Source organism: Dromiciops gliroides, chromosome 1 (assembly GCF_019393635.1).
Source record: "Dromiciops gliroides isolate mDroGli1 chromosome 1, mDroGli1.pri, whole genome shotgun sequence".
Lineage (NCBI taxonomy): Eukaryota > Metazoa > Chordata > Mammalia > Microbiotheria > Microbiotheriidae > Dromiciops > Dromiciops gliroides.
In genome coordinates, this window is record NC_057861.1 from 642126050 (window position 1) to 642149673 (window position 23624).

Genomic DNA, 23624 nt, shown 5'->3' on the forward strand with positions numbered 1-23624 from the left:
CCCAAAGAAGGAATATAAACTCTGCCTCTTCTCAGAATTTAAGAAGTGAGACTAGCATAAAGGAGTCTTATGTTATCAAAATAGCATTTTCCCTTATAGAAATTCACAATCATTAATAACAGTGAAATGTTAATGGTTGTTTGGTAGATGAAAATGGAATTATTGACCACTTAAATTAGATTATCATTTCTGAAAGCTGTCCCTGTTCAATTACAAAAGATTAGTATGTTGTAGCAGAGGGTGGGAATTGTATTGTCTTTTCATTTTAATTGACAGTTTTAATTTCATCAAATCTTCTGTCAGTTTTTGACCAGTCATTGGATATCATGTAACAACTGTCATTTTCAGTATAAAATATGAGAAATTTCAGAATCAAAGTTCTTTATGGCCTTATTTTTAAATATGTAGGCTGTTTATTCTTTAAAAATACTAATCACTATATTCAATTGTGCTTCATAATTTAAAAACCCTATGAGAACTGACAGCTCTATTTGTGATGTCACAAAAATAAGTGGTTTGTACAAATACAATTCAATTTTCTACAAACAAAACTGTTGACAGTTGATTTGTCGACAGTACATATAACATAAAACTGATGTCATTTTTTTGTTTCCATTTAATTTTGTTGTTTTTTTCTTACCATTTGCTGGTGCTTTGGGTTTTACTTGTAAAAAGAGTTTTTATTTATTCTTTTTACAGTGGACCAGAAGATACAATAAATGATTGCAAGATAAAGTTTATAGAAGAAATATACAAGAATGAAAAACCTGGAGCTCATCCACTTTCATTTGCAGATGGACCTTTTACAAGTATGATGTTTTTCTTTTGGGGCAGTGGTATAAAGGTTACTGATATCCTATATGACTGACCTAACAGGCAAGAGCTATCAGGTATAGGAAAAAAGTCATTCATTCAGCAAACATCAATTCCGTGCCTCTTTTGATGCCCAGGTACTATGCTAGGTGCTGGAGCTACAAGAACAAGAATAAAATGGTTCCTGGACATAAATTCCTTACACTGTATTGGAGTAAATGCAAAACAAAGGAAAGGCAAGTGATTTGGCTTAAGCAGCAGCACCTGGCGGAATCCAGAAAGGCTTTTGAGTAAAAAGTGGCAAATGAGCTGAGCCTTAAAGGAAGCAGGGATGCCGAGAAGAGGAGGGGAGTGTATTCCTGTTCTTGAGACAGGAGTTGGTATGCCATGTACCAAGAACAAGAAAGCAGTGGGGCTGCAGCCAGGTCATGAAGAACCAGGGTAGTAAGAGGGAGCTTTGTAAGCAAGGTAGTGCTGGTGTTATCAAATATTTGATTGTTCAGTTAAAGTTAGTGTATAACTTAAAAAGCAAAAGATTTCAGTCATTTTGTCAAGTCACCAGTTTTCCTCTGAGACATCATTTGTGCTCAGTTTCTGCCTTTTATTGTAAGGTTTTCTTGGTTGAATCCATTTAAAGCTTGTCAAAGGTTGTGGGGCAGATACAGTTAAGCAGCAAATATTTATTGAGTACCTACAGTATAGTCGACTCCGAGGATACAGAGACAAACTTGAAATAGCCCTTAAGCAATTTACATTCCAATAACATAAAATAAAAACATGCTTGAGTTATATGGTAAGAAGTTGAACTTAAGAAACGTTAACAGAACAAGATTTTTGAAATACAAGGCTTAAGACAAAATGGTGTTGGCAGTATTCAACACTTGCTTCCCAGGGTGGTTGTGAAGATCAAATGAGATAACTGTAAAGCACTGAATACAGTACCTGGCACATATAAGTGCTACATAAATGTTAGCTGTTATTATTCCAGCTTTAAATTTGTGTTCTTAGGATCCTATTGGAACATTTTTTACTGGGTACACAAACACCTGAATTAGCAAAGGGAGGATTAAGTCTGACCCAAAAGATAAGAACTCAAGGTGAAAGGCATACAAAACTATTCTTCTGATCCTTCTCCCTTAAAGAAAACTTTACTTCTACGTGTGTGTGTTGTATTTTCCAAACTGGAAAATACATGGATATAATTATTACCCCCTACTTTTCTATGGTAGGTATAAATTAGAACTATTATTCTGTTCTTGGCTCTTCCACAGTAGTCTGTTTTTGTTGGGAATTTTTTGGGGGATTGGGGGGGGGTGTTTTGTTTGCTGCAAATATTTGTTTCATAAGTAAATGAGTTAGCAAGCTCCACAAAGTACTATTAAAAAGTTGAATATTTTCAAGGATCAGAAAGATCTTACTGAAAGGAACAATTATATCCTTTGGACTATCTGAGATCAGATTCTGGTCAGGAATTACATACTGACATGGCAATTTTTTTATTCATGCTTTGATTCTAGGTAGACTTTTTTCCCCTAAATTGCCATTTTGTGTATGACAAAGGCAATCCCTAGCTTATCTAATTTAATCAATACATAAACACATTAATAAGAATTTACTCTACAAGTGCTTATCCAGTCTTTTTTTAAAGACGTTACTCAACAATCCATTATACTTGGTTAAGAAATGTCTTTATATCAAGCCTAAATTTGCCTATTTTGAGCTTCTATCCCTGTTCCTAATTTTGCCTGCTGGGACCAAACAGAACAAATCTTATCTGTCTTTAACATTGTTCAACAAATATCTTCCCCCCCCCCAAAAAAAAAAAAAAATCTGAGGAGGGCAAGAAAAGCAAATCCCCTTCTTAAAACATTGTTTTCAGCAAAACAGATTCTCATATTGGCCATATGTCGATAGATAGATACCATTCTATACTTTAGGAGGTAAGCAGCTTCCTGATAGAATTCCATTATGAGTCCTGGAATATATGTTTGTTAGCCATGGCTCATGTATTTATTAAGCCCTTCTTTTAAGGAAAAAAAGAAGGAAATAAGCATTTTTAAGCTTCTATGTCAGATGTGATAAGTAAGCACTTTACAATATCTCATTTTTTCCTCATAACAACCATAGAAGGTACATGATACTTTATATTTTACCATTTTTATTTAATACATTCCCTATTTTGTTGAGGAAACGGAAGCAGACATACGTTGTGACTTGCTCAGGATCACACAGCTAGAAAGAGTGTAAGAAAATAATGGGGTTTTGGGACTCCCCAGAGGCCACTGAGAGAGGCGGGCCTGACCTTTTTTAAGGTCAGCTGAGAGTCAGGAATTTACCTCATTCAAAACCACGCGTACCTGAAAGCCTTGTTCCCACCTGAGGATCTGTTCTCTGACCTCAGCACAACTGCGCATCCAGTGAACCAGTAGAGTTGAGTGATGCTAGTCAATTAGCTTTGAACAATGTGTATAGGTGGGCTCTGCTCCTGTCTTCAGGAAGCTTGCGGAGACACTCTTTGGCATGGGAACTGGGTGAGAGCAGATACAGCAGCACTCCAGAGTTCCCCATTTTCTCTCCTTTTTCTTTTATTTCCTAGCTAGGCTTTCCTATCTTTCAGAGTCATATATGTTCTCTTTACTAATATTTATTATACTTTAATAAATGCTTAATGCCCCAAACTGGTGCAGTAGCCTCTTAATTCTAAGTAACAAATATGTGATAAACCCCAGCTAATTTCCCTACACTGGGGGCAGAAATAGGCCAACCACATACAGTTTTACTTGTCACAAGAGTGAGGCTTACTTTGGATTCAGGTCTTCCTAACTCCTAGTGTAGTGCTTTACTCACTGCCTCTAACGGCAAGTAGTACAACCCTTCCAGTACATGGAAACAGCAATGGTATTTCCCTATGTTTTATCCTCTCCTGCTTAGAAATCCACAGGTTCCTCAGCTAGTTCTCATATTATGATCCCAAGGCCCTTTCTTGTCCCTTGCTCCTTTCTTGGAGGACCCTCCAGCTTAATGACATGGTGTCCCGAAAGCTGAGCCCACATGTGGTCTGACTAGATTGTAGTAGAGTGGGACTGTTAGCTCTTTTGCCCTGGATATGATAGCACACGAGGGCCTGGGTTTGGATTATGGGAGCACCAGGCCAGCAAGAATCATGGCATGGGAGCAAAAACCTTTGTATAGATACGAGCTGCTATTTCCAGCAGCAAAGGGAAGCCACAGTTTAAAAACCCTGCAAAATGGATGCATAGAGGAGAATTTTTCTGAATTGATCCAGATGGAAGTTTTAATGAGATAATTAGAGTGGTCCCTTATTGTTCCAATCACCCTTCTGTGCCACTGTTTAGTCCTTGTCTTTCTCATTTTGCTAGTTTCCTCAGGCCTGCTGGTTCTTTGCTCTCTAGTTCTGAGAAATAGATCTTCCCTCTTATGCAAAGTCTATCTCTAATGATTTGAGTGGCTGTTTGTGCCCAGTGATCATCCTTTGGTGTGTGCGTCTCATTTTCTATAGTCTTAGAGAGTTTCCTAGTAGTGGATTGACAAGTTCTTAGAACCCTAGGAAGTAATTCATTTGGACCTTTGGGCATTACAAAAGAAGACAGGCACAAGCATTTTCATTATTGGTGGGATTATATTGGATTTCAACTTCCTGCTAGCCGTTTTAGTGCTATCCTGTTTGACCCAAAGATCATTTTGCTTAACACAAAGTTGTCTGTTTTTACCTAGTTTCTCCCAAGACTATAATTCTGTTTATCAGTATTACTCTTCACCATGTTTCTACCCTATAGTCCCTGAATTCTTCACATCTTTCCACAACACATTTTAGCCGACTTAGATTTAAATAACTTGTACTTTCAAAGATATACATCAGCCATAGGTTCCATCCAAGTCTCGTTGATAGAGAAGTTCCAGTATGCCTGGTTGCATGAGGATCTCTAGCTTACCTTGTTATCCATACCTTATGGAGCTGGATCTGTGATTTCATGAGTATAGGGAATTCCTGGGTAAGGAAACTTCCTCAACAATGAAAGTTGGCACCTGCTCTGCAGCTTGTACTCTTAAAGTTACTTGGAGCATGGAGAGATTAATTGACTTGACCAGGGTCACATAACCACTTTGTGCCTGAGATGAGATTTAATCTGTGTTCTTACTTTCGGTTAAGCTCTCATCCATTATGCCTGTCTTTATTTCTATATTGTGTATATTTGTGTGTAAGTTACCTGAGACTGTGGTTCTTACTGCTAGCATCTGTTTTGAATTGGTTCTCTTTGGATTTATTGATACTAGCTTCTGCACTTTTTCTCTCTTTATATACTTGTGAATCATTGGAGATGAATACTGCTAATTTTTTTCCTATTTTACATTTGGTCTCTGTTAGTTTGGTGGTTCTCTTTTTTTTTCAATTTAAAGTCCTTTCAATTAGATTTTTCAGACTAGCTGAAAATGCACATACACAGATGTGTGTATATATATATGTGTTTGTATATACACACAGACATACACATAACACATTTCCTTATCAGTAAAAGTTAAAATTTATACATACTTTGAAAAAAGTGAACACAAAAGAGATAATGGTGTCTGAGAATAGGATTTTATATTTTGGGTTGGACCTTTAAAAAAAAAATTGGCTCTTAGCCAATGTATACATTACAAAGAATAAACAGATATGATAGATATCAATATATCTGCTTTATTTTATATATTTATATATATATATGAACATATCAGTATATACACACATACATACACATGTGTGTGGATAGACACATGCATGTGTCTGTGTACATATGTATTGTATATATGTATACACATGCACACACTCATAAATGTGCATATGCACAGATATATTTGTTATATGTAACTCATGTGTGGTCAAGAGCCAGTCATTTCCCTTTTTCGAGCCTAGATTCAGAAATACAAAGCCCCTTCTCTGATACTACCTTTTTTTCTGTTATTTTTTTTCAGAACACGTGTAACTTTTAACTTTGACAAGTATAAGTATTCAAATATATAAACAACATTTGAAAAGAAAAAATCTAACAAAAAGCATTGTAAAAGGTTGTACATTTGTGTGCACAGACTTATTTATCAACACTAAAGCAAGCGCTCTCTCTCTCTCTCTCTCTCTCTCTATATATATATATATATATATATATATATTTATTTATTTATTTTGAGTTTAACAACTACTAAATTGTTGTAATGTTTCTTAGAAGCCTTTTGAACATATTTTCCTTATAGGTAATAGTGATTTTTGTTGTTATTGGCTTTTATCATAAAGTATATTGATATTGTGCCTTTGGTACTATGTTCTTTACTCTTGAACACTTCATCTAAGTCTTCCCAGATTTCTTTGAATTCTTCATATATATTGATTCTTGTGGCACAGTAATAAATCCACTACACTAGAACTGGTCCAATCCCTATTATTAACTAGTCACATACAGATACAACTCCATGCATACAGCTCTTTTCACAGGCTCTAAATTTCCAGTGTTACCTCTTCAGTTTTTCAGTGCTTTTTAACTTCCTTGCTCTACCCCCACTTTGTTCAGAGAGGAGTGTTTCAGTACTGGGTTTATCTGCTCTTTCCTAGTCTTGATTTTCTTACTACTTATTCATGATATTATCAAATAATTCCTCTATTTATTTCTCCCTTCAAGTTTATTATTGCTGTTTTAAGTATATTTCATGATTTATTTTTTTCTCCCCCTCCCAAGCTCATTAGTGAAACAATCAAACTCCTCCAGATGGGCTTGTTGCTGCCCTTTTTTTCCTCCTCTCTCAGGGTTCTTTGGTATTTATTTATTAGCTGACTCCAAGCCATTTTTGCTTTCGTACTCTTCTGATGATGACATTTTGTCATTGTAATGCCCCCCAAAACTTAAAACAACTACACTTCATAATAATCCCACTGTGGTTTTAATAATCTTTTGTAACTTTTTACATTGAATTCCTTTTTAGTGAGGCAAAGTTTTCAAGTTTTCTGAGGCTTATTGCCTTATTGAATTACCTAATTCATTTGCATATCAAAGCTCCTCACCGGATCTAGCTTCCTTTATTTGTCGAAGTCCTTCTTTAAGATTAATTTACATATCAAAGCATGCAGTTTCATGAAGAAATCCTTGGAAGCATTCTAGAAAACTGAATATTTTTCTCTTTCTATGGTAGTGATAGGGTAGTTTTTCCTAGCAATTTCAGTTGCTGTTTTCAATATAATATTTATATTCAATCATATTTAACATAAATTACATTTATTTTCAATATATTTAATTCTCATCTTCAATTAATAATTCTGATTTGAATTTGAACCAATATCCCTTGATAAGTAATTCTTTTTCTTCTCAGTTTCTTTGTAAAAATTATCTGTCAACATGGCTATGGCATTTGACAGTGTATGCAAGTGAGTTGATTATATTATTCTTGTTAGCATCTTGCGGATTCCTCTGGTCTAGATTCCACAGGTTAGCAATTCCAGCATTGTGGTGTGGGGTGGAGGGGCAAATCTCTTGAAAAGTCAGGTCAAAGGCTTCATATTTTTAAGTGAATCCATCGATTCATGAATGATCTCGCTGAGCTCTTCTACTTTCAGTTAAGTTGTTCTTTGATCTTATTTCGCTGCTTGTCCCACAGTGTCTGCTATTTTGTCTTCCAACAGAACAATAATATTAATGATAAAAATCATGAAAATACGGCATTTTCACAAAAACAACATAAAATAAGGAGGACAAAGCTGTGACTGAATACACTAAGAATCTTGCTGACATCCTGAAATCAAAGCTGAATAGGAAAGACAATCGGTTAACATCTGAGTCTTAATGTAAACCTTTGGAAGTGTAAAGCAGATTTGGAAAGTATCCTAATCCAAACTTAAAGAATATTAACAAAATATAAAATGTGTTACCCACGCCACATGAGAAAGACGGACATTTTCTTACAAAAAAGGAGGAGAGAGTTTGTTAGATATCCTTAGAACATGTGAAAAAAAATTTTTGTAACAAGTAGATGTCATCTGACCAAGGAATATTAAAGACTAATAATATCTGTATACTACTTAACCAAAAATGGTTTACCCTCTGGATGAAGCTTATTAAACTACTAAGATTCTAGAATAGAATCAAGAGGCACTCAATGGGCAATACCTACATAAACCTAGTCAGTAATATTTAGAAAGAAATATTAAACATATAGCTAAATCACACAGATTTGTTTGTGAAAATGAAAGAGCTTATCATGGCAATTCCAGACCAGGTCACTGCTAATGTGAGAAATAGAACTCCAGTAACTTCTAGAACTCAGTGTTGGTGATGTGTCAAAGGCTCATTCATTGTCATTCTCGAGAGAACCGGGGCCACCCCCTAGCAGAGAGAATAAGGGTGCAGGCTCACAGGCCTGTTACCTTCTTCCTATCCCTAACTGCGATTGTTCCTCCTTCTAGGGATATAATCTACATGCAGGAACTGGCTAATCAATCAAACACAGCATCCCCGCCCCTCTGTATTGATTTTTCTTGTGAGAACTTCCCTGGGAAGTTTTTCTTTATTTGAATTAATCCCCTTTTGTGGATATTAGCATTTTAGTATCTCCTGGTGAATCTGAATCCACTTCCCAGATATTAAATCACCTGTAGGTGTTTTCCCAGACAGTTCTAATCGACTGAGAGGAGTCAACATTTCCCCCCACAGTTAACAAGTTACAGGCAGCTAGGTATAGTGGGCTAGAGTGCAGGAACGGGAGTTAGGAAAGCCTAAGTTAGAATCCTGCCTCAGACACATAATAACTCTGGATAACTCACTTAATCTCTCTGCATTTAAGTTTCCTCATCTGAAAAGTGAGGATAATTTGTACTTGACAGAATTGTTGTGAAAACCAAATGATTTAACATGTAAAACTTTGTACAAACCATAAATTGCACCATAAACACAAGCACTGGTGCTGGTGCAAGGATTCTTCCTAAGGAGTACTTAGTGGGGGGAAAAATATAGATTATTATACAGGGAAACAGAAATAACAGTACAACACATCTCTGCAGAGTATAAAAGTTTAGAAAGCAATACTTAGCAAGACTCAGCCTAGCAGTTAGACTTATATATTCACCATCTTTTCATGGTCTGACAAATGACAATACAAACCGCAAAATATCTGGAGAAATTAACCGGGTAAACTCTTTTTTTTTTTTTTTTAAGTGAGGCAATTGGGGTTAAGTGACTTGCCCAGGGTCACACAGCTAGTAAGTGTTAAGTGTCTGAGGCCAGATTTGAACTCAGGTACTCCTGACTCCAGGGCTAGTACTCTATCCACTGCGCCACCTAGCTGCCCCTAACCAGTAAATTCTTAACGCAACTAGACCATTATCACAGACCAAAACCGTTGCCTACAACCACATGGAAGTAACATTGATTCATAAAACTTTAAGAATGTATATAATAGATTTCACCATACTCTGAGGGCCAAAATTTGATATATGGAGCATTATTTGGGTGATGCCTTAATATTGGGGTCCCAGAAATATGAGGGACCTTTTAGGTTCACCCTCCCCTCTGAACTGCGCTTTTTAGATATTTCTCCCAGGCCAATAAGAAAGGAGCCTGTAAGCTTTAGTTCACAAAAGGATCAGATTTTATTACCTGGGAATTAAACAACAAAGGTAAAACTAATAAAAATCAAACATAAGGAAATGGGAAAATAGAAATACAGATAGATATTCTTAACTCTAAGCTTAACCTGTTCACTGCCCAGACCGTTCCCAGTTAAGCTAGTTCAAAGGAATTTAGGGTTTTCCATAATTAACTCACCAAACCCGAAAGTCTATAGTTGCTCAAGGCTCCAGAACACGAACCATGCACCACCACCACCACAAGGGCCAAGTATGAAAAGACTGAGTACCGGGAGCAGCCTACCCTCTGCCTCCCTTCATTCAGGGAGTGTTCAATCTTTCCTTCTGCAAAAGGGGAGGTCCTTCAAAAGCTGCCTATGGAGAGTCTATTTTTTTTTTACCACAATACTAAGTATCGTAATCTCCAAGCTAGATGAAACAAAAAGCATTTATGGTATAGTTCCATCATATAGGTTACATATTCCTGTCGTCCTACCTACTGGTAAAGCTGTACACAGGGATGCTCTCAGCAAGACTACAGGGAATGAACTTACTTCCCTATACTTTAATTCAGCTTCAAAAATCCTTTGTTTTATCAGTCTGTTCAATATTTTTTAGAATGTTAAATATAAAAATAATAGCTGCATAATGACTTGTTCAGGGTCATTTCTACTTGAACCTCATTTAATATGAGAAGAAAAAGATGTTAATATTAACTGGCAGTCATAGTCCTTTAAAATGTGCAAAGCTCTTTATTTACATTATCTTCTTGATCCCATAATGACCCCATGAGTTAGGTACTGTAAATCATACTGTTCCTTATCAGCAAACATTTTCAGCATATTTCTCCATTGTTTAGTTTTGTTGCTTTATTTTATTCCTCCTTTACTAATTACAGATCTTTCTTTACTGATATCACTTCATTGTTACTAATGCCAGTTCTTCCATTATTTCTCTTATAACGTATATTATCCAGTTTGATGTGTTATGAAAGTTTGTCTTGAATTATTAGGATTGGGTATTAGATACCAAGTTTGACAACTTGTAGAGGGTTTTTCATCATGTCTTAAATAGTCCCAGGGAGACAGCAGATTTCTCTCTAATTTCAGGTTGCCAAAGAGATATATCAATACAATCATCTCTATCTATTTTCTTCTTAAGACAGTGAGTGGCTATCAATATCCATGCTGCCCCATCTTCATTCTTTAGAGCAGCAGCACCTGCTTAATGCTCTGAATCAAGCTTCTCTTCCTCTTAATCTGTTACTTAGCCTGCAGTGTTCCATGGTTTTCTGGATTCCTTTCTGTTGTGTCCTTCTGGCCTCTTGACACAGGTCAGAATTCTCTTCAACTTCATATCTCTTCACTTCTTTGTTTCTAATTTGAAAGTCTTCCATTTATTTTAAGATCACTTTATCTTTGGCAGTAAATTGGAGCATAGAGGAATACGTCATTTGTAACATGTCTTAAAGCTCCCTTAAGCCTGTTGTCAAATAGGTAGAAGGAGACATTGTTTCCTCCTAGGGAAGAATCGTGGGGACTTGCCACCATCTTAATGAGAATTTCTCCAGTTCTTTCCACTGCTGCTAGTTATCTATAATCTTCACATGAACTGCTCAGAACCTTATGGTATATTTTGTGTATTTTTCATAAGTATCTCAATAAGCACCTTGGAAAACATGCCCGATAGGTAGATCATCAATTTGGTTAATTTTTATTATGAACTTAACGTTCATCAACAAACATGAACATTTTGGTATACAAAGATTAAAAAAGTAAAATTATATGCAAAGCAGTGAATTCCATATGTACAGAATGTTTTCCCTCTTCCCTCTTCACAACTCTGAGCTCTACAGCACCTTTCCTGATTCCCCCCCCAGCTAATAGTGCCATCTCTCTCCAACAAAATTTACTTTGCATTCATTTTGTATATACTTATGTATATGTCTCCTCCAATAGAAAGTAATCTTTTTCAGGCTGAGGCATTTCATTTTTTAACTTTCTATCCCTAGCACTTAGCAAAGTGCCTGGCCTATAGTAGACACTGAATAAGTGATTATTGGTACTCTGATGTTTGCAAGGCCATTTAAACTTCTGGCAGTTAAAATCTTTTAAAAAATAAAAATAAATCTAAGTTGAAGCACACTAGAGAAAAATACAGATTTTGCTACCTGTAAAAAAATTCAGTAATCTTGTGGATTTTTGTGTTTATAAAAAGAAATCAAAATAGCATTTTAGTGGTGGTATAGTTTCACTGGATCTAAGAACACAGAGGTTTAAACCTAGAGAAAAATATATTACAGAAAAAGCCTCTGAAGGATGTAATTTAAAGATGATATTAAGTAGGGAAAACTGCTTTTTCTAGCTATCTAAATTTTATTTTGTAGTTAGTGCTTGTTTAATATGCATCTAAGCAAAATTTTATATTTTCAGTCATTTGATAGCAATTTAATTATTGATGTACTTTGAAATGGCTATAATGAATTTTATGAGACAGTAAAATAAATTTAGAACAATATTTTGTAAACCGTGTTGCATATTTTTTCAACCACATAAGAAAGTATCTGCTTTTATACAATGAAACAAAATTATCATTGAGATTGTTGTCATAGCATGTATTCTTCATTTATTATCTCCACCACTCAATGTATGCTATTTTGAAATGTTAGTTGTTTATGTCCAAAGAGAGCTCCTTGAAGAGAGGTATTTTGTCTTGGAGCTGTTTGTGCCCCTAGTATCTTAAACATCATAATCACTGATGTTGATTTGTAATATATACATCTTCCTTTTTTGTCACCAAATATGAAATATTTTTTTTCAAGATGGTTTTTTGGGGGTTTTTTTGTTTTTATTTTTGTTTTTGCAGGGCAATGAGGGTTAAGTGACTTGCCCAGGGTCACACAGCTACTAAGTGTTAAGTGTCTGAGGCCTGATTTGAACTCAGGTACTCCTGACTCCAGGGCTGGCGCTCTATCCACTGCGCCACCTAGCTGCCCAAGGCTTACTTTTTTCTGTTATCTTCTTATGACTATCCAAACTCAGTTGTTTTTCTTTTCACCAAATTTTTTCTGCATATTATATATATATGTATGTATATGTATATATATGTATATGTATATGTATATGTATAGATTTCTCAATGACAAAAATAATATTTTAAGGTTGAATTTGCCATGATTTTCTTTTGTAACAGGAAAGAGTGGCCCTGAATGCAAACAGTGCCATGCAGATCCAGTTAAAGAATGCCGTGCGTGCTCCTGTTCTATATGTGGTGGCAAACAAGAGGCAAACAAGCAGCTGCTCTGTGATGAGTGTAATTCGGCCTTTCATATCTATTGTCTGACTCCTCCTCTAAGCAAAATTCCAGAAGATGAAGACTGGTAAATATGCTAATATTTTAAGACCAGAAAAGTATAGGGCACAAGGAATATATCCTGGGAATTTCCTTTTTTTTGCCAGGGCAGTGAGGGTTAAGTGACTTGCCCAAGGTCACACAGCTAGTAAGTGTCAAGTGTCTGAGGTCAGATTTGAATTCAGGTCCTCCTGAATCCAAGGCCAGTGCTCTATCCACTGTGCCACCTAGCTGCCCCCTGGAATTTCAAAGTATAGTTTATTTCTTAAGATAATTCAAATAGTACTGTGTATCATGCAAATACTTCTATTAGTTAATAATTATTTAATGTTAAGCATTTTATTCATTGCTTATTAGCTATATGATATATCTCTGCGTTTATTTACATGTACATTTTTTTACACATATTATCTATCTAGTTTTTCTCCAAAATTTAAAGATTAACATTTTTGAAAATTGTATCTATTTTTTAGCATGTTATTAGTCTATTTTTCTGAAATTGTTTCCTCATCCGCATAAAGGAGGTTGAACAAAATGTCTTCCAAGGACTCTTCCAACTCTGAATCCTTTTGTCCTAAGTGTGTAAAGAAATATTGGCATAGATGTTAGATTGTTCATATTGAAATTCCTAGATAACTTTGAGAGGGAGAAACAGAAAAGATCAGTGGTAATAAACTCAGGTTGATGGAACCTGATATCCTGCTAATCCTTTACATCTTCATAAACTTATTTTCCCTGTTCCTTAAACAGTTTCATTAACTAGCACATTTGCAAAAGCAAGCTTAAAAAAGAAAAATAAATCATGCAGGGAATGTTGTACAGAAAAACCGAGGTAATGAATGATATGGACTTGGGAAGTAAGGGAGATAAGCCCATTATGTGCTGCTGCCTGATCTCTGCCTGGAGCAGAGAACTCCAGAAGTCAGGACCACCACCCCTGATTCAAGCCTTTCCCATCCCACCCCTCATTCAAGCTTTCCCCACCCCCAAAGGGAACTTTCCACAGTTAGGTGGTTATCTCATAAGCTTTAGTCCTTCTTCTGTTGAAGGAACAAGATGTCTCTAAGACTTCCCTCTTAGTCACTTTTTCTAAGCACCCAAATAAAAGACTATTTTATTCTAATTAGATTGTGTGCAAGAGTTGCAATTCTTTAAAGAGGAATACCTAAGGACCCCCACCACTTCCTTTTGGTAGACAGGTACCCGGCTATGAGTGTTTGTTTCATATACTGTTAGAAGGGAGTCAAAGTATCCAGTGGTTTTCCTTAACTGTTTTTCTTAGTTATAAGGAAGGGCTTATGGAAGGGGAAATTAGGATGAATGGGTGGTGGAGTAGTATTCTGCAAGGACTGTGATGTCAAAATAAAAGGCATTAATAAAACTACTATCTTTCTCCCCCTGCCCCCCAAAAAAAACCACAAGGAAAAAAAGAGGTAAAGCACAGGCTGGCAGAAATAAAGAATGGAGAGGGATAGTAAGTGATTCTCTGCACAGGATACTCTTGTTTCAAATCCTTCGCACTGACTGTCTCAAATACCTAGAATACATTCCTCAAAATTTCTTTGTAGTCATTTTGTGTATATTCTAGTCCTGTATGTATAGGAGGCCTTTCCTTCCTTCTCAGTTGTTATCAAAGGAACAAGGTATACTAAGGTGTTAACAACCAATGTTCCCCTTAGTGGGCATCACCCTCTTCCAATCTCTGATGGAGAAGGCTGGCCCTTATCTCCTAGGGCTCCAACCTTTCATCCAGCTATATCTCCCCTGGTCTTGGCTATTCAAAGCCCCAGGGCTTTTGACTAGTTTTCAGCCCAGCTAAGAAATAGAAGTATTCAGATCTAGTAAATGACTACATCAGCTTAAATGGGGTTGGGGCAGGAAGATGAAGTTCCCTTTACATATATCCATGGTATCTTCCTCCTGGAACATAAGCCTCTTGAGGGCAAGGACTTTATCACTTGCACTGAGCACAGTGCCAGGCACACAGTAAACAGTGAAGGCTTGTTGATTAATCATATCCTTGTAGGTCTAAGTACTGAGGCAAATGTGACTCTTCTTTTGAGCAAAGAAGAGAAAGGCAGTTAGAAAAAAAATTAGAACTGTACTGAGGAGGCAGCTAGTTGGCACAGTAGATGGAGCACCAGCCTGGAGTCAAGAGGACCCAAATTCAAATCCAGCCTCAGACACTTAACATTTACTAGTTGTGTGACCCTGGGGAAGTCACTTAATCCCAATTGCCTCACCAAAAGAAAGAAAAAAAGAAAACTGTACTGAGGTTAATTCCATTCACATCAGTGAGTTTTTATTAAGCATCTACTTGCTGCCAAAGTGCTATACTTTTTTTTTTTTTTTTAAGTGAGGCATTTGGGGTTAAGTGACTTGCCCAGGGTCACACAGCTAGTAAGTGTCAAGTGACTGAGGCCGGATTTGAACTGGCATCCTCCTGACTCCAGGGACAAAGTGCTATACTTTTTAAATCCTTGGATAATAAAGACAAAATCAAAATAACTGTCCCAACCCTGAAAAAATTAACATTCTTCTGGACTAGTTAATAGTGTTAGAAAACTGAAGAAAGATATATTTTAAAGGAAGAAAGGAATACAGAAAGAAAATGAGACTTGCCCACCACATTATTAAAGTGACCCTACATATATAATTACTGAAAATTGACATATTTCAGAACAGTGAAAGAAATAGGCCTTGCTCATCCTTGTTCAGTAAAAATGTAATGGCTTATATTTGCTGAATAAATAAACAAATGAATTTGAGATAATCACTGATTCCAAAAAAAACAGTATTGTAGTATAAATCTTTTTAAAAAGAAAAAACAAACAACCTTTGTGTTTGTCAGGATATCTCCAAAAGAGATTTTCCCTGTTTATCAAATGATGGGGAAGATAACTTCTACCAAGGATGAAAATCCCTGTAATTTTTCTCTTTTGGTTACTCCACTTTTTTTTTTCTTCACTTCAGCAGGTAGACAGTGTTCCCTTTGTTCTCATAAATACTGTGTAGGCTTTGTATTAATTCCTCTTTTCTTTAAGAGGAATATTTTCCTTTCAGAATTGTGATATCCTGAGTTGGCAGGTGTTGAGCAGTCTTCAATGTCATTATTTCTGGCCCTTTTTAGAAAATACTTACTGCAAATAGTGCCTTTGGCTACTTGTTTACATAGGGTCAGTATCACTCAGTGTGTGTCTCTCTGTCTCTCTCTGTCTCTCTCTGTCTCTCTCTGTCTCTCTCTGTGTGTCTGTCTGTCTCTCTCTGTGTGTCTGTCTGTCTCTCTCTGTGTGTCTGTCTGTCTCTCTCTGTGTGTCTGTCTGTCTCTCTCTGTGTGTCTGTCTGTCTCTCTCTCTGTGTGTCTGTCTCTGTGTGTATACCATGCGGATAATACAGCACATCATTGAGCAGACATCTTCATTGCTGTCTGGATTTCTAATAACCATTAGTTAAAGTTTTTCCATAAGATAAAGTCAGTTAAATTTAAAATGATCACATTAATTTTCCCACTAAGAACACCTTTTCCATCTTGAGTAAACATTATTTGTTAGTGTTCCATTATAGTATATCTTGACCAATTTTCAGCTTAATTTAATTAAGGTTGTACTCTAGTCCACTTACTGGTCAGTCCTTTTAAGTTAAGGACAAATAGCGATTTCAATAATCATCAATTGTTGACTGTAAGCTCTTGAGCTTTTAAAGCATTTTTAATTGGACCATGTGAGTAATATAGGTGGATTCAACAACTAAAGAAATATTTATACTCAAGTTAGGGTGAGAGCTCCCAAAATTGAGACAAACTCACCTCATGATTCTTCAGAGGTTTTGAAATGTCATTTGAAATCATTTGCCTTGGGCAAGTCGATTCATTGTTCTGGTCTTCAGTTTCTTCATCTGTAAAATGAGGGGATTAGACTAGATGACTTCTTAGGTCCCTTCTAGCTCAAGAACTGTGACCCTATGATCCTATCCTATCAAAGACAACATCTTAGACCAGCCTCAAGTGCTCAGGTTGCTACTCCTCTTTCCAAAGAGATTTCTCTTAAGTATCCTCTTATTGAGGACAAGAGATAACAAAACATTGTCTCCTGTGTCTCTAGTTAGCTGATATTATTAAACAGTTGATTAGAAGTTACTTGGTTCTAGTATTTTGCTTCCCTCAAACTTCCCTAATATCTTCCCTAGGGATACAGTCCCCAATTTAAGAAATCATATTACTATATGGAAGCCTTCAAATCTCTGATCTTAATGAAGCTGACAACTCCACTTAGGACTTCCAGGAAAAAGGACTTGTGAACACAGTTATTTTAGCTCTGGGAAATGGGGCTTAACTAGTATGTGGGTTGCTAATAGTTTGTTTTGTTGTTGTTTTGTTTTTTCAACAATGAACAATGCTGGACTGACTGGACTTTTTCTAGCTAAAAAGTATCCACAGGGGCACCCAAAAGCTCATTGGGTAATCTAGGTAAAAAACCATTACAAAAATTACAACAAAGAACAATCTTGGTTTTGTAGGACATGTCCCAGGGATTGCTGTGTTGTAACAGCAGTGTCTTATTGATCTGGTTACATATGATAGATGTTTAATAAATACCTTTTGAATGTTTTTATTTAATTTTGGTCTGTTAGCAAACATGAGAATCTTCTCCTGTCTTTCCTCAAGTCTCTAGGCAGAAACTGAGCTCATAGGTCCTTCTTAGGAAGAAGACCTTTGGAGCCACTGGTGACTAAGTAACTCAAGCTTTGTATATTCTCATCTTGAGGATATCACTGAAAGTATTGGTCATTGTTAAGCCTGTCCTATTGGACATTTGGTAGGGTTATTCCATCATTCAACACTTTTAGGTTCCTTTTTTTCTGATAAAGTGATAGAAATAGAAATTAGAGTCTATAACAGACAATTTCCATAATATTTTGCTTTTCTGACTTTTTAAAAATTGGAATCATTTTATGAAGGTTTATGATTTTAGTCATGTCTTTTTTTTTTAAGGATTTTGAATTATTCTAGTGAAGTGTTTTTATTAGTCTGACTTAAATATGGAAGATTTTTTAAAGAAAAAGGTTTAATTCTTTAATACCAGAAATAACCTGTTTGCTATATGCTCACTATGACATAATTGTTAAAATAAAGAAATTTGTTCTACTTATTCTCAGTTACAGCAGGCAACTCTGGTAGGTTTTTGTTTTGAGGGTTTTTTTCAACACCAGGTATATCAAACTTTTATAGCTCTACCCCTACTCTTTTTTTTTTTTTAAAGGTATTGTCCTTCCTGTAAAACTGATTCAAATGAAGTTGTAAAAGCTGGTGAAAAACTCAAAAAGAGTAAAAAGAAAGCAAAGATGCCATCTGCTAGTACTGAAAGCCATAGAGACTGGGGCAAGGTAAAGAGAAAAATAGCTTTTTGTACTTCTAAAATTATATTGATATTGTTTGCTGACAATTTAGTACCTAATAGCCATCTCTGCATTTAGAAATTTTAAGTTGTCTTTCAGTCTTGTCTGACTCTTCATGTCCCCATTTGGGGTTTTCTTGGCAAAGATACTGAAGTAGTTTGCCACTTCCTTCTCCAGCTCATTTTACAGCTGAAACTGAGGCAAACAGGTTTAAATGACTTGCCCAGGGTCGCATAGCTAGTTAAGTATCTGAGGCCAGATTTGAACTCCCAAAGAGGAGTCTTCCTGACTCCAGGCTTGGCACTCCATCCACTGTGGCACCTAGCTGCCTCATAGGACTAGATGAGATTAAAATTTAGGATTGTAGCCAAACTTCGTTTCTTTAATGTATGGATGTTAATTTTGTTCTTCATATTTCATGAGTAATGACAAAATTTTTGTTTCAGGATGAATTTATCACAATAGGTTATTCTAATAATGAATTTGTCTTTTGACTATAAAGGGAATGGCTTGTGTTGGTCGAACTACACAGTGTACTCTGGTACCTTCTAACCACTATGGACCTATACCGGGTGTTCCTGTTGGAACTACATGGAAATTTAGAGTTCAGGTAATTTGCTTGATGATTGTCTGAGTCATTTAAACAAAACAGTTTTAGTGTTTAATGATATTTATTTTGCTAAAGCAACCCTTCAAAATAAATGGGTATCTCTTTCACAACCATCTGGGGTTTAATAGATCCCATAAAAGCACAAATATGAAGTATATCATGGAATAGACTTTTAGAAGGTAACTTTGCAGAGTATAATATATGGGGTTAAGAAAGCATCTGCCTTTTAACCTTTTAAGTAATATAATTTCTCTCAGGGTTTTCTTTTTAATGACTCCATAACTTAGTACTGTAGGTTCTAATTTAAAAGTAAAAATCTGTTATTACGATGGGAGTTTCGATAGTTTCACCTGGACTCATAAAACGTCCTTCCTAAATGAATAAGTCAAGAGTTGTGAAATCTCAAGTGGTCAGCTGAGAATAGAGTAGAATGTCTTCCTTGCATCCTTTTTCTAGAAAAAGCCCCAGAGGCTAAGTCAGTTTATTCTTAGCCTTCCCTTATGCTTTTGATAAATTACATTTGTCAGCAAAGAAAAATCTTCAACCATGAAAAAAAGTCTAAGGCGGACTTTTCCCCATTGGCAACCTATGACTTTATACTTCAAAGTCTTCAACTTTAAAGGTATCTTCTTGTTCAGTATTTCTTGATTGATGCTGGTATCTTTGAATTATTATTCCTAGACTATGTAATGAAAAGGTGTGAGTATATCTCAAGGTAGTCTAGAAATACTGATGATTGATTTAGTTAATAAAAATCACTGAATCCTAAACTGTTGCTAACAACCCACCTACCTTTCATTTTGTATATTTTAGTTGAGTGAGTGAGTGTGTGTGTGTGTGTCTGTCTGTCTGTCTGTCTTTTTTCTGGTTTCAGAGCTTTGTCAACTTTCAGCATGTTACTGCAGCTTTCAAAATAATCCCTGTACCATCTTTGAATTTATTTCAGCTAAAATTGTCTTTTATCTTCAGTGAATGCTCTATTGAAACCTAGTTTTTTCCATACTTCAAAAAACCTGCTGTTAGAACCCCTCTATACCTTAATTTTGAGAGTTGCTTTGCCTCTGTAAGTCATCACCTGGTGGCCAGCATTTGATTTTGAGGCTTCAGCATTTATCTAGTCCAGTCCTAGATTTATAGCCATTTTGGTAAAATCTGCCAGAGATTGTGGCAGTGACAACTTCCAAAATCCCAAGGTCACTTTTACAGCACAAATGAATAGTTTTCAAGCATTAAATTTTCTCAGCTTTTTTTTCCTGCTTATGTAGCACAAATAATACTCTATCTGATCTTGATAAAATATAAAATAAGACACTGCAAACCAGTTCCTATGAATAGTTGTCAAGCAGTTGTATTTCAGATTGGATTTTACAATTTTTTTATGTAATTAAAAATCAGTCTCTTGAATTCTGTGCCCAAGAAAACTAATAAGCAAATACATAGTTCCAATCTAAGAACTCTTAGAAAAGTTTTAATATTTATTTTAATCCTAAAGGATATGATATAACATTTCTCTAAAATTGTTTTGACATTCCTGCATTTTAAATAAATGCAATTTTTTTTTGCTTTTTATAAATGCTAAATTGTTATATGGTAGAAACTGTCCTAAATATCCCCAAATCTGTAGCTTTTTTAAAAATATACATTTACTAGTACAACTTTACTGTTAGATATAACTGCCTGTCCCATTTCTGATGCTCTTTCTATCGCCATTCTAGAGTCCTGTTAGCTCAATATCAAATTCTTGATTTGTTATGTTTGTTCTAAACAATGAATTACTTGTTAAAGATCAGTGATTCCTCAGTTCTCTTTCCAAATTTCTTTTTTAAATTTAAAGGTGAGTGAGGCAGGTGTCCACAGACCTCATGTTGGTGGAATTCATGGACGAAGCAACGATGGGGCGTATTCACTTGTGCTGGCAGGAGGTTTTGAGGATGAAGTAGTAAGTCCATAAAAATATCTTGACTAAGTCTAGCAATAAGTTGATTTCGCATTATTTTTTAAATTAATATTGCATTTAATATTGCAAATTAATATTGCATTTAGTTTAAACTGAAAATTGAACAAATTCTTTTTATATCAATTAAATCAACACGCTCTTTTTAAATAATATTGTGAAATACGGACTTCTTTCAATTAAAATGTCTTATTTTAGAAAGTTTGATGATAAAAGTAACAATTTGACATATTACTATTTGCTAAATGAATTCTACAATAAAACTAAATAGGTTTATTTCAAAGTTGCAAGATTTTAAAACAATTCTTCACATTGTTACTTTACAAATTAAAAAATAAACATCTGAAAAGCCTAGAAATCTTGACAAATTCAACGAGTATGAAATTGAGAGTATGTCGATGCTATATGTAACATAATAGCAGTTTCACTTGAAAATATAACAAGTTTAGATTTAGTTATACTTAACGAAAACAAAATAGAAACATTTCAAAACAAATATTAACTTTGTTAGCTTCAGTAGGCTTTGTTTGATAACCTTTTCAAACCTCTAAGTGGTAGAATAAAAGTTGATCATCCATAAACATTCATTGATCACCACTACAAGGAAGTTCTCTCTCTATTTTTTTTTTTGCGGGGCAATGAGGGGTTAAGTGACTTGCCCAGGGTCACACAGCTAGTAAGTGTCAAGTGTCTGAGGCCGGATTTGAACTCTGGTCCTCCTGAATCCAGGGCTGGTGCTTTATGCAGTGTACCACCTAGCCGCCCCCTCTCTATAAATTTTTAATTTCGTTTCATCCAACTAAAGTAATAGTCACTGAGCAATTGAAATACAACTCTCCTTTTATCTGAACTGATACAAATGTATATATTGTGTAGGAACAGGGCCACTTATTCTTTTTTTTCCTTTCTTTCTTTCTTTTTTTTTTTTTTTTTTTTTTTTTTTTTTTTTTAGTGAGGCAGTTGGGGTTAAGTGACTTGCCCAGGGTCATACAGCTAGTAAGTGTTAAGTGTCTGAGGCCGGATTTGAACCCAGGTATTCCTGACTCCAGGGCCGGTGCTCTATCCACTGTGCCACCTAGCTGCCGCTACTTACTCTTAAAATTAAAATAAACTCATGGGTATTTCTTAGTGTAATTCAATGCAGTAGAATTCAGGATCCTGTTATAGGTGAACAGCAATATATGAAGAAAGATTTTTTTTTTAACATATCTTATAATCGAATCCTAGTAGCTGTGTACACATTAAGTATCATCAGAGCATGTCTAGTTATTTGCCCAACTGATACCATTGTAGGAGTTTCCCTCTCTGATTGAGAAGTTTTACATAGACTTCTTTGTTCAAACTTTGCTATAATCCTGGAATAAAATTCTATCCAAGTCCCAGCCCTCCGAATAAACATGCTGCTGCATACATATAGGACTAGTTGAAGAGCAAGACGTTGGTATTTCTTAGGTTTATTTTGCCGTCTCTCAGTCGCAATTTCTACCATTTCTGGAACCATAGCTTCCTAGAAAGCCCCACAAGTTTCTGGGTGAGACAGCTACTAGTGTCTCAGTTGAACATATAAGGTAAGGTAGTCTGGCTCATTATTGCCTGGTCAGGAGAACCCTAGCTTTAAATATTTACAGAGTTATAGTCTTTCTTTGCCCCTCTTATTAAACAAAGGTGTGATCATTCAACATGGGATTTTTATTTTGAATGCATTCAACAGAAAAGCTCATAAGGGGATCATAGATTTAGAATTAGAAGGGACCTTAGAAATCATCTATTCCAGTGCTGTTTAACATGGGGTCCATGAACTTGTTTGGGGGGGGGGGGTCCCTTTAGTATTTAATAACTATTTCAGTATAATTGGACTGCAGAGTAAGAACTTACCATTGCACTGTCCTCTTAATGATATATACTGGTAGGACAATGAAAGAAAAGTATGTTCTTTGTAAATATCAAAACTAAAATGTTAGAGAGGAGAAAAAAACTGGTTGTTAAAAAGAAACAAATTAAAATGTTCTTAAATGAAGCTCCTTGCAAAGAAAAACCATAAAAATACAATCTTGAGCATGAGTCGTTGTAGGGAAAGTCTAGCCTCTGATTTATGTGTTTTATTCTCTATGAATTATAGTTAATTGCTAATTTGGGGCTAGTAATTCTTAGCAGGGAGGCCAAACAGTTCACACTACAATACTAGTAAGTCCGGTCATTTCTGGCCATGGTAGAAAACAATGCCCATCTTAACAGCCCTGTGTTCCTCTCCTACCTTCATCTGGAAATGGCCCATTTTTTTAGCTAGTCATCCTGCATTTGTCTGAGCTCTAGCAGGATAGCTCATATTCTTCTAATTTCCTTTCTTAATTCATATGGACCTTAAATCTAACTATATAATTTTGCTAATTCTCATAGTGAATTTTAAATCTATATTTCATAGAAAAATTTGAAAATGCTAGGGGTGGGAACTGAAGTAAATCAGACGTACTCCCTTTAACTTTATTATCAGGAGAAGCATTTCCCATATTCAGGTTGAGCAGGAAAGCTAAACCTCTTCAGCAAGTGCTAAGATTATATAAATGTTAACCATTAAGTATTTCAAATGACTCATTTCTTATGCTCCTTTACCATGTACTTCGCTAGATGGTTGTGAAGCTCAAATGAAATGATATATATTAAGAGCTTTGTTAACAATGAAATACTATGTAACTCCAAACTATCATTGTTATTATTTGTTTCATGAAAGGGTAGTTTTTGTTTCAGAACGTGAAAAGTTTGAGGAATATTTACTATTTTTTTCTCTTAATCTAATTTTCTCAAATGCTCTGTTTTGAGAGACAAGAGAATCATCCTTGTTTCTCACAATCTTTTTTTGTTTTTGTGGGGCAATGAAGGTTAAGTGACTTGCCCAG

At 35.5% G+C, this 23624-nt stretch overlaps 1 protein-coding gene across 2 annotated transcripts in view; it reads left to right on the plus strand.

The window, feature by feature from the left end:
• UHRF2 (ubiquitin like with PHD and ring finger domains 2) overlaps nt 1-23624 on the plus strand; it is a 156120-nt gene that overhangs the window by 100457 nt on the left and 32039 nt on the right. For both annotated transcript variants that reach the window (XM_043979256.1, XM_043979257.1), the window contains exons 5-9: nt 700-809; nt 12614-12800; nt 18031-18154; nt 18669-18776; nt 20611-20715. In XM_043979256.1, the coding sequence (XP_043835191.1) occupies nt 700-809; nt 12614-12800; nt 18031-18154; nt 18669-18776; nt 20611-20715 (634 nt within the window). The remainder of the gene's footprint in view (nt 1-699; nt 810-12613; nt 12801-18030; nt 18155-18668; nt 18777-20610; nt 20716-23624) is intronic.